The following is a 15,451-nucleotide window of genomic DNA, read 5'->3' on the forward strand; positions in this document are numbered from 1 at the left end:
CTGTCTAAAGTCAGGGGTCCCATCTAAGTTAGTTACAAAGGGTCTTTCTACAATCAAACAGTAACACATTTTTCTTAATATGTGGTGATTCTCGTCTGCCTGCATTAACTAAGGCTCATTGACACATATGGCTGCATCTATACTATCAAACTAAACAGGACCAAGAGCAGGACCCTCTATCCTCTATGGTAAGTGGCATGGTAAGGTTCACATTCAGACATCTACCTCTTCTTTTGTAGAATAGGGTGGACATACTGTTGTGAATGGTCCCTGGCACATGCTGCCCTCTGAACCTGTTGGGGATTTAAACTGTGTCACGGAGCCATAACAACCGCATGTTACATATTGTTGTTCAGTTTACTACATAGATGTAGAGTAGGTTAAAGTAGTCTACAAAGTTAACTAATTTTTAGGTGGAGAAGATTACACCTGTTCAGCCCCTTCCCACACTGATTCCTCTTCTTAACCGAGGAAAACATCTTATTTCATTTGCACTGGATCATGATGGTTGTCCCTGGGAATTTTCCTGTGGTCAGGATACAAGTTGCAGCAGAGACAAGACTACTTCCCACACCTCCTGATTCTTACTGCTGCCATATTTGTATCCAAAACACACAGTTTTCAGTTGCCTATTCACAAAGTTACTTATTTACTTAGTTCTTCTACTCATTACTGAACCTGAACTTTAGGAAGGAAAAAGACTTGGAGGATCTGACCGGAATTTTGCAGTTCTACTTGAATAACATCAGTGAATTGATCAGTTCAAAACTGTAAGTAAACCTCTGTAGGTAATAAGTAAAAAAATACATGGTAGAAATAGGTATCACTTGTAGGGCTCCTGGATTTAAAATAAAAGTAAAATAAAAGTGTACTTTCCCTATATAATGGCATTATTGCAACACTAAACTTTAAAATTTATATTAAAAAACTGAAAAAATAACAAGGGTATTCTTAACACTGCCACATGAAACCTAGATTAAATGTGTCAGTTTAGGAACATCATCAATGAATCGGATAACGTTGTGAAAAACACTTGAACATGGTAATTATATGACCACACGAAGTAAGGTAAAGCTACAGCTTATTCATTTGTAGTGTTTTCAGTGTCAGCAGGCTTTTTTAATGTCTTCAGAAAACACACATGCAAACTTCTTTTCTAAAATCCAACCAAAATCCATAGAACTTTTATTACCTTATCATCTGGAATGTACAAAATATGAACCAGTGTATCTGTAGGCTTTTCCACATCCCAATAATCCTGATTTGTAGGTTGTCTGCTGGTGTCAGCTGTACTTCTGACACTCTTTTATCATCTTGTTGGACTGACTTATGCATAATTCAGGAAGAAAGAAGTGTGTTTTGAATGATGCATGTGATGCTATTAAAAATACCCAGAACAAATGATTCTAGATATGTTATATCTGTTGGATATCATGCATGTGGCAAGAGAAAACTAAAAAAAACATGTATCTTGGGTTGGCTGTAAGTGCTGTAGAGGAAGGTCATCAGAGCGGGTAAAAGAGTCCAAACATATTTTTTTTAAAGTATGAACTTCAGAACTGAGTTATGACAATGCAGACTGTGCTAAAACATTCCATGTAAACCTGTCTCTGAGCTGAGGTCTCCGATGAGAAGTTTCATCAGGAAAGGCAATTTTTGGAAAGAATTTGAATTGGCAATCTAGTGTTCAGCATAGTTTAAAATGGCAGCATGAACCTTTATAGTAGTGTTACAGTTGTAACAGTGAAACATGAGTTGCAATGTTCAGACAAATGAAAACTTTACATTTACAGTGTACTAGAGACAAATTCATCTGATACGTGAAGGAGGTTCTCATGATTTCATGTTACGTGTTGGGCAGAATTTGGTTCTTGCTGTGGGAATTAAATATGACTGAGCAAATATTCAGAACTCTTGCCTATTTCATAAGTATATTTAGTATATAAATACTGGGCCATGTAACTTTGTTCAGTCTTTGCAGCTTTCCAGTTTCTGTCTTACATGCTGTTACTTCAGATGCCTCAGCACTTCTTACACTGTCCAGAGAAGCATGACCGCAACCATACAGATAAACTTATTTCCTGACTGAAGGTAATTAGTACACGTTTAGGAGACAGCACCTTATCACACAAATGTTTCCTATTCACTGAAACACTGCTTTCCAAAGTCACCAAAACACACAGAAACAAACCTGGCCTCCACTTTTTGCTTTCCTCTCATCACATCAATGTGAGCTTAATCCTGCTCCCATTCAGGCGAATTCAGGGAACGAAACTTCCTTTGACTTCAGTGGTGAAAACAAACCCTTTGTGAACTGCATAGCAGATGCCTTTTTCCTTACGGTTCAAATGCCTTTGCCTATCCAAGAGGCCAGATTTTTGCTTTGTTCTATTCAGTGATCAGAATGCTACTTACATGTTTTATCTTTGTATCAAAGGTGTTTCTGCTGGAGCTGGCTCTGCAAACGAGGTGCTTCACTATCTGTTTGCAGGCTTCGGTCTTCCCAGAACCACTTTCTCCACTGAAAGATGACAGGCAAGAAAGAGAGGGGGGAATCATTGTTACTTTCACATTTGATATGTTATTTATATTCCCTGCTAGCTCTGTTTGCATGGATTTAAGTTATCTCAGTCAAACTTTCATTTCAAATAACAGGAGGTTTATGGATGGCAAATAATAAAGAACAGAACATAGGAGATAGACTGGCTGTCTATGTTCATGAGGGCTGTCAGAGCTGTCAAGCTATATGGTCTTGTACTACAAGCCAAGCCAATCAAATCTAAAGCTTTCAAGCCATTTTGAAGGTATTTATAGCAAAGATTTTATCTCCTCCTTTATCTTCTGTCCAGCAAAGGAGCCTGCTTATGCTGCCTGGTTCTCTTTGCAGATGGGGAAATACTACTGTGGTAACAATGGGAGTCAGAAGGAAAGGTAAGTGTAGAATACAATAGGAAGAAGGTAAAGGAAATAGGAAAGGAAGAGGGGAGGGAGAAAAAGATGATTGATTTTACAACCTGCCCAGTTTCTGCAGTGCTATACACTCTGACTTCAGTGATCCTATTTCACTTAATTTCTTGTTCATGATGTGGAATAAATATTCCAAAGAATGAGAATCTCTGTGGGGGAAAATGAGCAAAGAAAACAAGGTAAAAGGCAATATGAACAATGAAGGTAGGAAGAAACAACAGAAAAGTGGAGGGATAGAGGAGGGAAGCAAACTCAGTGGTGCACTTTGAGCATGGAGAAGGAAGGAAAAGATGCAGAAGAGATGGAAAGGACAAAGTTAGTGAAGCCTGATTAAGAAATTAATGTAAGAATTTCTTACGTAAATTATAAGAATTTGTTTTCTTTATAGACAACTGAACCAAACAAAATGTAATTTGACGCTCCTCCTTCATTTATCTGCTTGATCAAATTTAAAAGGTTTTTTCTACAACAGCCAATTAGATTTTCACAAGTACAATGGCCATGCTTCTTGGTCCTTCTGTTATCTGTATAGTTTGCTTTCTGAAAATGAGAGGGCAGCAAAATATGGTATCTGTCTGGCCATTGCTTTATCTATTAAAATCTCACTTCAAAGGAGAAATCAATTAAATAAAGGAAGAAACAAAAGAGGGAAGAACAAAAAGGTCTTTGTACTCGGGCAGGGAGGGGATCTCTGCACTGTTCATTTTCATTCAACTCTTACAGGACATACCTGCAGGTCTGGTGAATGTCTTATTTGTTTACCTGGTAAACTGTAGTCTTAGGTGACAAGACAGATATCTCATTACTATATGTGATGTGTCAAACTGTTTTTATCTATGTTCTCCATGTTCTATAATGAGTTGGAGTCTGACCCAGGACTTCAAACTCCTATTGACATCAGTAGGAGGTTTATGGTCCAAGACTGCAAAGGTTTGCAACCTGGATATATGTTATGCAAAGACCTCAAATAACGGGTCACAAAGCCATATTTAAACCAGGGCTTACAATGAAGGAAACCATGTGAAGTCCAGAAGGTCACTGTCACAGCTAATATGAAGCTAGTATCGCTACAGGATTGACAAGGTGTTCCATAAGAGCACTATCCCTTGCTCAGACCTTCAGCTTCTGACTTCAGAGTTTCGAAGGCCACATGATACTTGATGTTACCCTCTAAAATCTGCATGTATCTCTGTCCTCTTAACAACGACTTTCACTCTCCAAATGTTAATTGTACCTTGCTGCCTCTGTTCTTAAGAATTAGCATTAGCTTTCTGTCTTTATAATGGTATTGTCCAAATTCTGTGTTCCTTTGCCAGTTATCACTAGCAGGAACAGAAAAAAAGTGAACAGGGCATTAGTCCTGCGATACTCTTCCCCCTAGAGGAATTTCATACTCTTGCAAATTACTGATCTTATGCCTGTATTGTCCAGAAAGTCAGTGAGCTTACAGACAGATACAAATTTCTCTTTCCACCTATGTTGCCCCACCCCATGCCATCTCCTACTGCCCACTCACACTGGCCACTCCACTGGCACCTGTGTGTCATGATGATGAAGGAATCTTGTCCTTCCACAACATACTTAATCAAAAAATCACCTCTGCAACCTGCTATCACTATACCATAGGTTACCAGCAGGATTAGCAACAGTGTCTCTTTGGTTATTTCAGCTGTTAAGGAACATTTCTGAAGGTCAGAACAGTTACAGATGATGCCACTGAGCAGAAGTGTTCATATATGTTTAAAATCAGATCTGAAATAATTCATAGTTTCTAACAACGCACAACTTGTCCAATGTGTACTGCCCTTTATATCCAGCAGATAAATATTTGTATCATTCTGAGAGCTGAACAAGGCTTGATATTTAACAAATTGTTGTGGTATTTTATTATTTTGCTTGCTTATGCCCAACTTCATCTGCCAAAAATAGCTTCTTTAACAGAAGGCCTTTCCAGGATTAGCAGCGTGGGTGTATTTTTCAAAAAAACTTTCTCACAACTGGAGAAATTAGGGAGATAGGGCAGAAGGGGTGCTAAAATAACATTTCCTGTGAATTTGATTTCGCGTATTACAAAGCAGACATGCAAATTATAATTAAAAACAGAAAAATGCCATCTTAAATAAAGGAACTGGACCGTTTGTCATGAGTTTCCCCACTTAACACTTTTTAAATAAAGCTATATTTTGTTTTTCACTGCAAGCTAAGTGTGGCCCAGATAACACAGGACCATGCAAGGGTGCATAAAGTGGACTGTTTCTGTCCCTTCCTGAGTATTTCTTCCGAAGATTGCTGTTTCCTAAACACTGTAGTGACACAGCTACAAAGATTCGACACTCTCAGCTCAAGTGTTACTTTTACAGTGACTGACATTCTGTCTAGCGGTGTCACAGGAGCTTGCTGGCTATAGTGGTTGCTAGAGTACAGTTCAGGGGTCAGAATGCACTAGAACTTGGTTGCTGAGAGACACGTCGTTTGGTTGTTCTGTGCATTTCAACAGGATATGCGTATACTCCTGGTGAAATATAGGTTGAAGCACTGAGAAAGAAACACCATGTTATGTAAAGTTTTAATTGATGATATAATTGTTTGGAACATTTGGGGCAATAAATAATTTATCAATGAAAAAGTAATTTGGCATCTTGAACCAGGTCTTGTTTATTCCATTTCCGTTGAGGTGGAGTAAAAGTTTTTGTAACATCCCCATTGTCCACAATATCTTTGCTTTAACAGTTTAATTCTGCTTAGAGAACAGTTCGTCTTCTCTGTTTTAAATAATTGTTTCATCACTATATTTTTCAAAATATTTACAATATTTACAATATGAATGTTGGTTTCTTATAACTTTTGGTTGGAGGTGGAGGATAAGTTAGCACTGCAGCAGAAAACCATTCTTCCACAGCAGAACTTCTAAGACATTACGGAACAGGCAAAGCAAAGGCAGTTTATTTCATGGATAAAGAAGGTTAAAGCAGGAAGTCAGTAGAGACAGTGTACTCCAAGGGTAAAGAAAAAAGGACAGAGAATTTGAAAGTCTGTGCTCAGCATGGGCTTTAGGCAAGTTCCACTAAGCTTTCTCATTTTATTCCTCCTTTGGCTTTCTAACTTTCCTATGTAACTACCTGATGGAGGGCCTAGTTCCTATTTCTTTGTTAATATTTTGTTAATACAACCTCAGTTACAACTCTAGTCTCTGTATCTTAAAATAATATGAATAATAAGAAAAAATAAACTCTGTTTTGAAATAAAACATTCAAAACTAAAATTGTTAGGAAAAAGTCCAATTTGAAGTGTGAAAATACAAAGGCATGTGACGCAAGAACACAAGATGTTCTACAACTAGAAGACTAAAGAAGCTACACCCTGCAAATCCACTGCAGTTGGCTTATGACCCAGCTCTTCCACTACCTTGTGCCAGTCTAGCTGGACCACTGGCACCAATCACACTGGTGAGCTCAGTGCTAAGCATGTGCTTGATGGACAGTCCACATGAACTGCCTGGATGTTCCCTTTCAGAATAGCTGTGGTTGGAGTTACAGCCGCCTTCGTGAGGGCTCCCAAAACCCAGAAAGCCTCTGTGAACATCCCAACTCTGAGACCTCTATGGCTGTTAGTGCCCAACAGGTTCAAAAGTTATTGGGTGGAAGGGAACTTAGACAGTCAGAACCGTCACCTAGAAGGAGTTAACCAAGGACACCCAGCTAAAATAGTCAGAAAACAGCAAACTCCAGGCAAAATTTTAAGAATTAATTCCTGCAAGTACTGAGAAGTACATCTTGCTTACCCTCAATTTCTGCCTATTAGCCAGAATATGTCTATATTTTTATGAATTCAGATAACTGGATCATTATTGTTTGGCAACTGTCAATTCCAGTGTAAATAAATCCTATAAATCATCTGTTTGGTGAAAAATATGACACAATATAAAACATGTAAGGAGGAATGTACCTGCCATTTCAGACCATATAAGTTACAGGGTTTTATTGTCTGCATTTATTTCCAATTGTGACCAAAGGTACCACATTCAGAAGTGCAGAAATACCTAAAAAAACCAAACAAAAACCCTACTCTTGCAGTACTTGAATTATAATCAGAAATGCTGGAAAACTTCTGACAGAATTTGTTCATATAAGATTTCTGCCAGTTTTAAAAGAAGATTTCGATCAGCATAGATATGCATGCTGTTCTGTATGAACTTCTGAAACCGATCTCTTATTGTCCACTCTAAACCGTGAGCATTACTACTCCAAATTCCCACTTTGATAGTAAGATATAGTCAGGGAAGAGAGAGTAAGCTTGCAAGCTTTTGGGGGACCAGAATAATTTCTTTCTTCTCAGTTTGCAGAGTACATAAGTGAGACTCTGGGTCTTGCTCCATGACTGAGGTTTCTAGATTTGAAATAAACAAGTTCAAGCAAGACTGCTAAATATAAAATAATGTATTTTGTATCACCAGTAGTGATATCTGTAATGGAACAACCCTGCATGTTAGTTGGAAATTATATCTCTAAAGTAAACTAAAGTGGAAAGTGTATTTCTAAAAAATCTTCTATTACAAGTAGGATGTCCAAATCTATAACTATACTGCAGTAGCTCATTGTACTCATAAAACATTGAATTATAACATAAAAATTAGATATTATTAACTTGAACAGAATGCCTGTGGTGATGCTAAACTGAGGAAATCAAAAGCTTTCAAGGCATTCCACTGTAAAAGACAAGGATTTCTCTTTGTTACAGATTATTTGGCTGAAAAATATGATTTATATCACAACAAAACCATTGGATATTGACATTCTTGGCTGCTAACATATACAAAATTAGAACATTTCATTTGATATATTCATTATGGTTTTTTGATTCACCAAATTAGCCATCAGCATCCCATAAACCATTGGCTTGATTGACTAAGCATCACTAGCTTTTAACAAGCCTATAAACTATACTTAGGCTTCCTAGACAGCTCCTCACTTATCTTGTCAGTGCATAATGCATTTTCATATCCTGAACAGCAGGAGCAAAATGTAGTCAGAAGGACGTTGATTATGAAAATCCACCTATTAATTATTTAAGTGTATAACATAATGTTATTTTATTCTGTAACTTTCATATGAATTTTATACAAAGTCAGCTCCTGGTGTTAAGCATGCATAAGTGGTGGCTGCTTGCTATAAACTAAGAGCACTTGTGAATAACTGGTAGTAAACTCTTCAATAATTTGGCCAAATGTTTTCCTGTTTTAAATTTGTAAAAAAAATTTCCATGAATGAACACTTGATTAGATGTGAAGTGACTGAAAAAAAAAAAGACTGATATGGATCATTGCGACAGCTTTAAATGGATTTTTTTTTTCCTTTTTTAACCTATTCAGTAGCAAACACATGCTATGATGTTTAGGGGAATAGATAGCAGCAGAAAAAGACCAAAGTCACAAAGAAAACTGAAACAGGCAACATTAAAGTGAAATAGTAGTGAGGTTTTTATTGAATTTGAAGATGAAAACACAGCTTCACACAGTTTAAATGGGACATTATGAATGTTCTGCAAAATTAAGTGCTTTAACATTGCTGGAATTGTAAGACTCTAAAGTGCAATTCTAGAACTTCTTTAAAACGTGATGATATATGTGTTCTTACAACGGAAACACAAAGTTTTGACACAGAAGGTTTGCCGCTGGGTTTGCAGGGGGCTTCCTTCCACTAGCAGTATGTAATAACGTTATCCTAAGAACCCTACCTCAAATCTGTGTAAGGTTTTCAACATAATGCAAAGGTCAAAGCAGAAAATGACAAATTTTCTTAATTTATAAATTAGGGGTTACAAGAAATATTCCTAATTACATGCAATTTATAAAGAAAGTAGCAATGACAGAAATATAAGTGGAGCTTTGAGCCGTTAACACATTATAGAGCACTCTCTGCTCCTTTGTCATTGCTTACTCTTGGTCTTAAAGCTTGTCTTCTACTAAACAGTCTTAAGGTGATCTGATACACACCGAGTTCTGTATGCTACAGAAAGACTGTGACACTTCCACACCTACAGTGTCTTTAGGCACAAAAAAAAGAAAAGGTAAATATTAGGTGATGACACTACAGAAGGGAGAATTTTTCTTCATCTGACAGAAGCCCATGCTGTTTCTGCCAATAGCAGGTAGATTAGCACTCTGAGAACAGCCATACACGACAGAAGTGCTGACTTTTTATTCACTTGTTTTTTGTGCTCAGGGAGAAGCCACGGTAGATCTGCAGCTACAAACCTTTTCCCTGTGATTACAGGAGCACTCACTGCAAAATCTCTGTTGTTTACTCCCAAAGAAAAGGGTGGTGTCCCTGCTTCCTCATATTTAATTGCTAAATTTATCATAACCATTTGTGTGGAGTCAGGAGACTCCAACCATATCTGGCTAAGGATACAATATAAAATGATCCGGCCCTGAAGGGCTTCTACTCTAAATATACCACTAGAGACAAACAGCTAAAGAAAGAAAACCAGTAAAAACAAGTAAACAAAAACCAGATGGAAGTTATATGACAGAGAAAGAACAGGACAAGAGTTACGAGCAGCACAACTGCTCATGGGTGAATCTCTGATTTATAAAGATTCTGATCTCAGTGATGTGAATTAGCAATGCTTTGAGAAAGCTGCTTGTAAGGGACTTTGGTACAGAAATGTAAAATTCATGGATCCCAGTCAGGCTTAAGCATTAAATAAATGGTAGTTTAAGACTCTGCCCTGCCAGAAACTATGAACCTCTCCTGAACACACAAATGGACTGAAAATTGAAGTAGCACGTTAAAGTCAGAAAGTAGAGTCTGGTAGTTTAGCAAGATTTTTAAGACCATAGCTTTGGATGTTAGGCAGCTACGTTCCAACTCAGGTGCTTTCATCTCTTTTCATTATCATCTCTTGGGAAAACGTGGGAGGCAAAAATGACTAGACTAAGAAAAACAGTATCATTAAGGGTTACACTGCATTCAGAATTCATTAGCCACAGTATGTGTTCAATAGAAGGGTAATTCATGAATCATTAGTAATGGCCACTAAGCTCATGGGAAGTATCTTTTTGTAATTACTCTTCGGTAGCAAAAAAAAAAGAACTGAAAAACATTGTTAATAGGAAATAAGCTTTATCTCCACAAAATAAACAAGCTACAAAGCTTCATGAAGATGATAGGATTAACATGAACAAGGGTACATTTTCTGATATTCTTCCCAGTCCTTTTGAAAAGATTGTGGGAAACTCAATGTACTGAAAATAAAATAAAAGACTTCTATAAAGAAATTACTGCATTTTAAAATAACAAACAGACTTTTCATGAAGAATTCAGGTGAGAGTTATACATACTGCTATCACTTTGTTCTACTCTGGCACTTAATAGTTAAACTAGACGTATTTGGAGAATTGCACATGAAAAGTAAAATACTGGTATGGTACTAATTCTCACTGCTCCATATCATATCACAACATGCATATCAAAACTATAACCTCTTCTCATGGTAAAATCTTCATAATAAAACTAAAGTATAATTATGTTTTAAATTATACTAACAAATTACTTATACTATAAAGTATTATTCTAAGTAAAAATAAAGTAAACCTAAATATAAATATAGATTTAAGAGTTTTATTCTATAATTGCATCATATTTCCCTTGCTAATGATGACAACAGAAGGTGAAATTGTACTCTTGGTGTGCAATTCCAAGAGTGCTCATATGCCAAAATGGTGTATCTTGCAGATACCAAGAGAATTTTGTCTTGAGATTAGTGCATACCCGCAGGGATAATCTACTTTCACTGGATATACCACTAATAAAACCAAGCAAAATTAGCACCCTTCTGATTTGTTGTAGTTATTTTCCTAAGTAGCACACTGATACTCCTAACTGTAAGAGCTCTGACTTGACAGTGGCTCGGGCCAACTATTCCAATATTACAGCAGCAGCAAACATGGTACAAGGATTCTAGGAACTATTTAGTCTAAGCCAAAATCACTACAAAAACCAGTGTGCCCTTCTAGTCCTGCTCTGGCAACTCATTTTACTTCTAGAAGAATTTGGCTTTGGAACAGATTGAGTTTAAAATAGCTCCTCAACATCACTACCACCCTTGCCAGGTGTAATTTTGACCCGAGAGTATTTCTCCAGCCCAGCTCAGCATGCCACCACCTGAATGTCTCTCAATGTGTTGACACAAAGGATGGTGTAGAAATGAGGAAATGAGCAGCCAAAGGTAGAAGGGCAAAAGGACTCCTAGTCAGCTTATTCCAGTATAAGTTCTCATGGATACACGAGTCATTTTCACTTGTTCATCCACTGTCTCCTTCCAAGCGATTATTTGAAATGGCCTTTCTAGCTATGGAGATCTTCCCTGAGCTCCCCCATCTTCATTCAGCCTGTGATTCTAGTTTAGATAGAAGTGCATTTTTTTACTTTCAAAATTTGTTCTTAGGCGCACTCATAGCACCATGCTCGGAATTGTATTTACAACTCAGCTTCATAACTGGAGATATTTTTAAATTACTGACCATAGGCCAAACTTGTACAGAATTTCTTACTCAGGAATGAAGAGTATGCTTGATAAGAGATGTTGGAGAACACAAAGTAAAACACCAAATCTTGGAGAATTTCAGAACTGCAGTTATTTGGTTCTGATAGGAAATGAAACAGAGATCTTCAAAACTTCTCCACAAATCCCTCTTCAAGTGAGAAGTCAGAGAAAAACTGACAGGATGCTCTACCACATGCCCTCAAGACCAGAAAGTAAGTCCTGCTCCATGCTGTTTATTAGCATACATGTAACCAATGAATCACCCTTCACAGTGGTGGAAGAACCTTCTCTTGCTGATAGCTAGTCTTGTTTTACAGCTGAAATAGCAAGAAAGCAGAAATCCATTTTGAGCACACACACAAGTTCATGCACACACACATGATCAGGTGACAGCAAAGGGATAGATGAATAACTTGAGTTACATCAAGAATATTTTTCAGATTATTGTTACTATTATTATTATCATTGTCAGACAACCAATCTAAATGTCCTATGTCACCTTTGCTTTCCAGACATTCTTTATTTAGATTCCACCAATGAACTAATATAATGAGAATATCCCATTTTTAATACCTCTTTATGAACTTCTAAAATACCTCAATTCCCTTCTGTTTTCTCATTTAGTGCTAGTAGAAGAAAGCTGTTTACAAAGAACTGTTTCTAGCTGTGTCTGTTAAGTTGCAGCTATACTTATCTCCTATTCCAAATTACCAGATGCTTTCCTTTCAGCTTCCATTTTCACAAGTGACCTTTAGATCTAATTAATTATCCACATAAAGGGTACTTTAGGATGCCATATCTACAGGTTGCTTTGATGTGATATGCAAATATCTTGCCAAGTGCTGATGCACCCTTTTGTCCCATTCTCCATCACGTCACTCATTCCTAATAAGCTATGGTGGGCTGGGCAGGGATCAAGACAGTGAGGCTTAACACATGCCTTGACATCCTGATATAAAGTCACCAGTAGCAACTATTCCCTGATATCAAAGCCATTTATTATTAAGTACAATATTCTTTGCATACTACTACACAATACTTGGCAGTTAAACTTTTTGTTGAAGTGTGAATAAATATTATTTTCTGCTTCTTCTCTGTCTACACTTATAGGCAACTTCACAAAGATATTAATCAATTATCAGTGTCGCAAGTTCCTACTTTGAAGAAAATGCTGAAAACAGTGCCTTAGGGTATTTCTTATTTTTATCAAAATTATTATACCTTAATAAGAGTTAATATTTATGAGAAGATACTATGAACATACAGTAATGATTTCCTAATATTGTTAATACCACTGCTAAAATGTCACTGTTCACTGGATAAATAAGTAGCTATTCCATTCTGACTAGGTTATAAAAAGGTTACCATTTGCTTCAACCAACCAACATTCATTTCCACATGTAATTAATTTACGCATTTTCATAATTTAGAAACTGATAAACTCTGGGGTTTTTTTATAAACTATGCTTTTAAAAGAAACATTTCATTACAATATTCAGATGTATTTGAAGACTTAATATACAGAACTTCAAATACTCACAAGGGTCTGTATCCATATAAACAGAATGCCATAAAAATTAATACATATGGTTGTATTCATGTGTTCATTTTAACTCTTGTAACTTTAAAACAGCATTATTAGCTGCTTTTGAGTATTATATCCTCTCCGTTTCATATTATTCAATGTTCCGATAATTAGAGGTAGCTCAAGAGCAATTACAAGATTTATCAAATGGATCACCCTTTATTCCTGATCAAATCAAAATCAAGCTTTTTTTTTTCCATCTCCCATGAACTTCAGCAAACTCTTGACAATATTTCAACCAACAGGAATTGACAAAGTGACAAGACTGAACAACAAATTTCTTTAAGGAACTACATCAAATTCAACAGACTCGTTTTCAGCTGGGATGAGGGAAGAAAAGGGATTAACAGATTTGGGGATCAAAAATTCCAAGTGAATTCAAAGTTTTACCATTATAAAACCAGCATATTTGGATGAAAATCTCTTTCATTGGAGATTTCTAATACATTTTTTTGCAATCCTGAAATTCTTTTTCACTGCAGCAGCACTGTGGATAAAGGAACTAATCAAAGTCCATTTTGAAGTTGGAGAGCTAAATAACAAGCTTATGGCCACACAAACATGTGAGGCAGATTGGAAGCTCCAATACAGGTGCCCCAACTCAGATGTTTGTAATTTAGTCAAGGACTTCCCATTTTTATTATCATTAGATTCTATTTCTAATCCTGATCCATGTAACATTAATACATGCACACAACAGTTTTGAATTCTTTACTGTGAACTCTTTGCTCCAAATTAGATGCAACTGGATGGAGTGGCAATACCCTGAGAGAATTTATGAACTTGAGATGTAATTAAACCTTTTTCAGTTCTATTTTGTTCTAACATATGATACAGAGATCAGTACACAGAAAGAAATCAGTTGGAAGAAAAAATAAAATGGAAATCTCAACTGTTGAGTCCTGGGGGAAACAGCTGAAAGGCAGTAGTTACAAATTAGTTAATAGAAAGATAAATTTTCACCTGAGGATAAAGCACTGGGGACGCTGCTCCTGGAATAGCATGTGGTATGCTCTTTCAGCACAGGAAAATATATGTGGGGGAAGTGAGGAACACAATTTTCCAGAGTTACTTAAATAAAGCTGGGTGACCTGAAAAATTGTAGAAAATTAACATGATCAATACATTTCAAACTAATTATGTTTTACCCCCCTAATCCCGGGTCTTTTGTAAAGCGCCCTAAGCACTATGAACAGAATCTCTGTATGTACATATGTGGTGCCATTACAGTATCTGTGAAGATTTTAATTAAAGAAAACAGAGCTGTAAGCATAGAAGATTTAATTAAGATACAAAATTAAACATAACTAAAGGACTCAACAATACTGATTTATGCACTAAGTAAAAAAAATCCTAGTAAGTTACTTTTTATACATTCCATTTATAGTTCTCCAACGTCTTGACTTAAACATCTTACATGAAGAAATATGATCATCCCATGAAAAGTTAAAATTGAAATCAAAGGCTTGATTTATAAACTAATTAATTTATTACATGACAGAGAAGTTTATTACATGACAGAGCAGTTTCCGACAAATATTCTCCACACGATACAGAATAACTTCTGTAATAGACATAGTTGGTAACATGTACTATCCTTAAAGCTTAAGTACAAGTAGAATCAATTATCTCCAGCTGAAACGTCAATTTTTTCTGAGGATGTAATCCTGATCCTGATGTTCTTCTAGCTAATAGCAAGCAAATTTTAGAAAACTTAGTCTGCTAATGTCTACAATTCTGTTCTTTCAGAATAAATAAATAGAACAATGAATATACAGCATGTGATTTAGATAAGATTGTGAGCAGAAACACTGTACCATTTTATAAATATCCTTAAATAAATAATTTTACCTACCTTTTTACATAGCCTTTATCAGACCTTCTCATAAGTTTAGAAAATTAACACAGGCTCTACAGAAACCCATGGCAGCTGTGGGACAATTGGAACACTATGAAGCATCTAGAATGATACCGGATGCTATCACTTAAACAACCGGATCCCTTCCTTCCCATCATGTACTGTTTTCTCCGGATATTCTCTCTGTCAGACTTTCTACCACGATGTCATTTTGTATTTGCTCGTTTCTCCAAACTAATCAGGTGCTTATCACGCCTTCCTGTGTCATGCCTGTCTTATTGATTTAGATATTGAACTATTGAATCTTGGGGCATCTAGAACGCTGTGGCTGAATGAATCCTCCCCAAAACAGCCCTGTTCTCATTTAGGCCTTTCGAGCTACCAGACTAAACGAGACTAAATCCGCACCGATTCTCAAGCAATCGTTTCAGTATGTCACAAAGCAGAAAGAAAAACCTCCACATACTTATTCTCATTGCATAATGTTGCAAGTG

The 15,451-nt window shown here is 36.5% G+C and overlaps 1 protein-coding gene across 1 annotated transcript in view; it reads right to left on the bottom strand.

Annotated features, from left to right (window-relative positions):
• The window catches only part of MYO16 (myosin XVI), a gene marked incomplete at both ends in the record, with an annotated part of 338,331 nt that overhangs the window by 172,802 nt on the left and 150,078 nt on the right, over positions 1-15,451 (bottom strand). Inside the window, 2 exon segments of the mRNA XM_082013934.1 lie at positions 2,416-2,521; positions 14,063-14,190. Of these exon segments, the coding sequence (XP_081870060.1) occupies positions 2,416-2,521; positions 14,063-14,190 (234 nt within the window).

The sequence above is a fragment of the Phaethon aethereus genome, assembly GCF_964289735.1.
Source record: "Phaethon aethereus genome assembly, chromosome: 1".
Taxonomy (NCBI): domain Eukaryota; kingdom Metazoa; phylum Chordata; class Aves; order Phaethontiformes; family Phaethontidae; genus Phaethon; species Phaethon aethereus.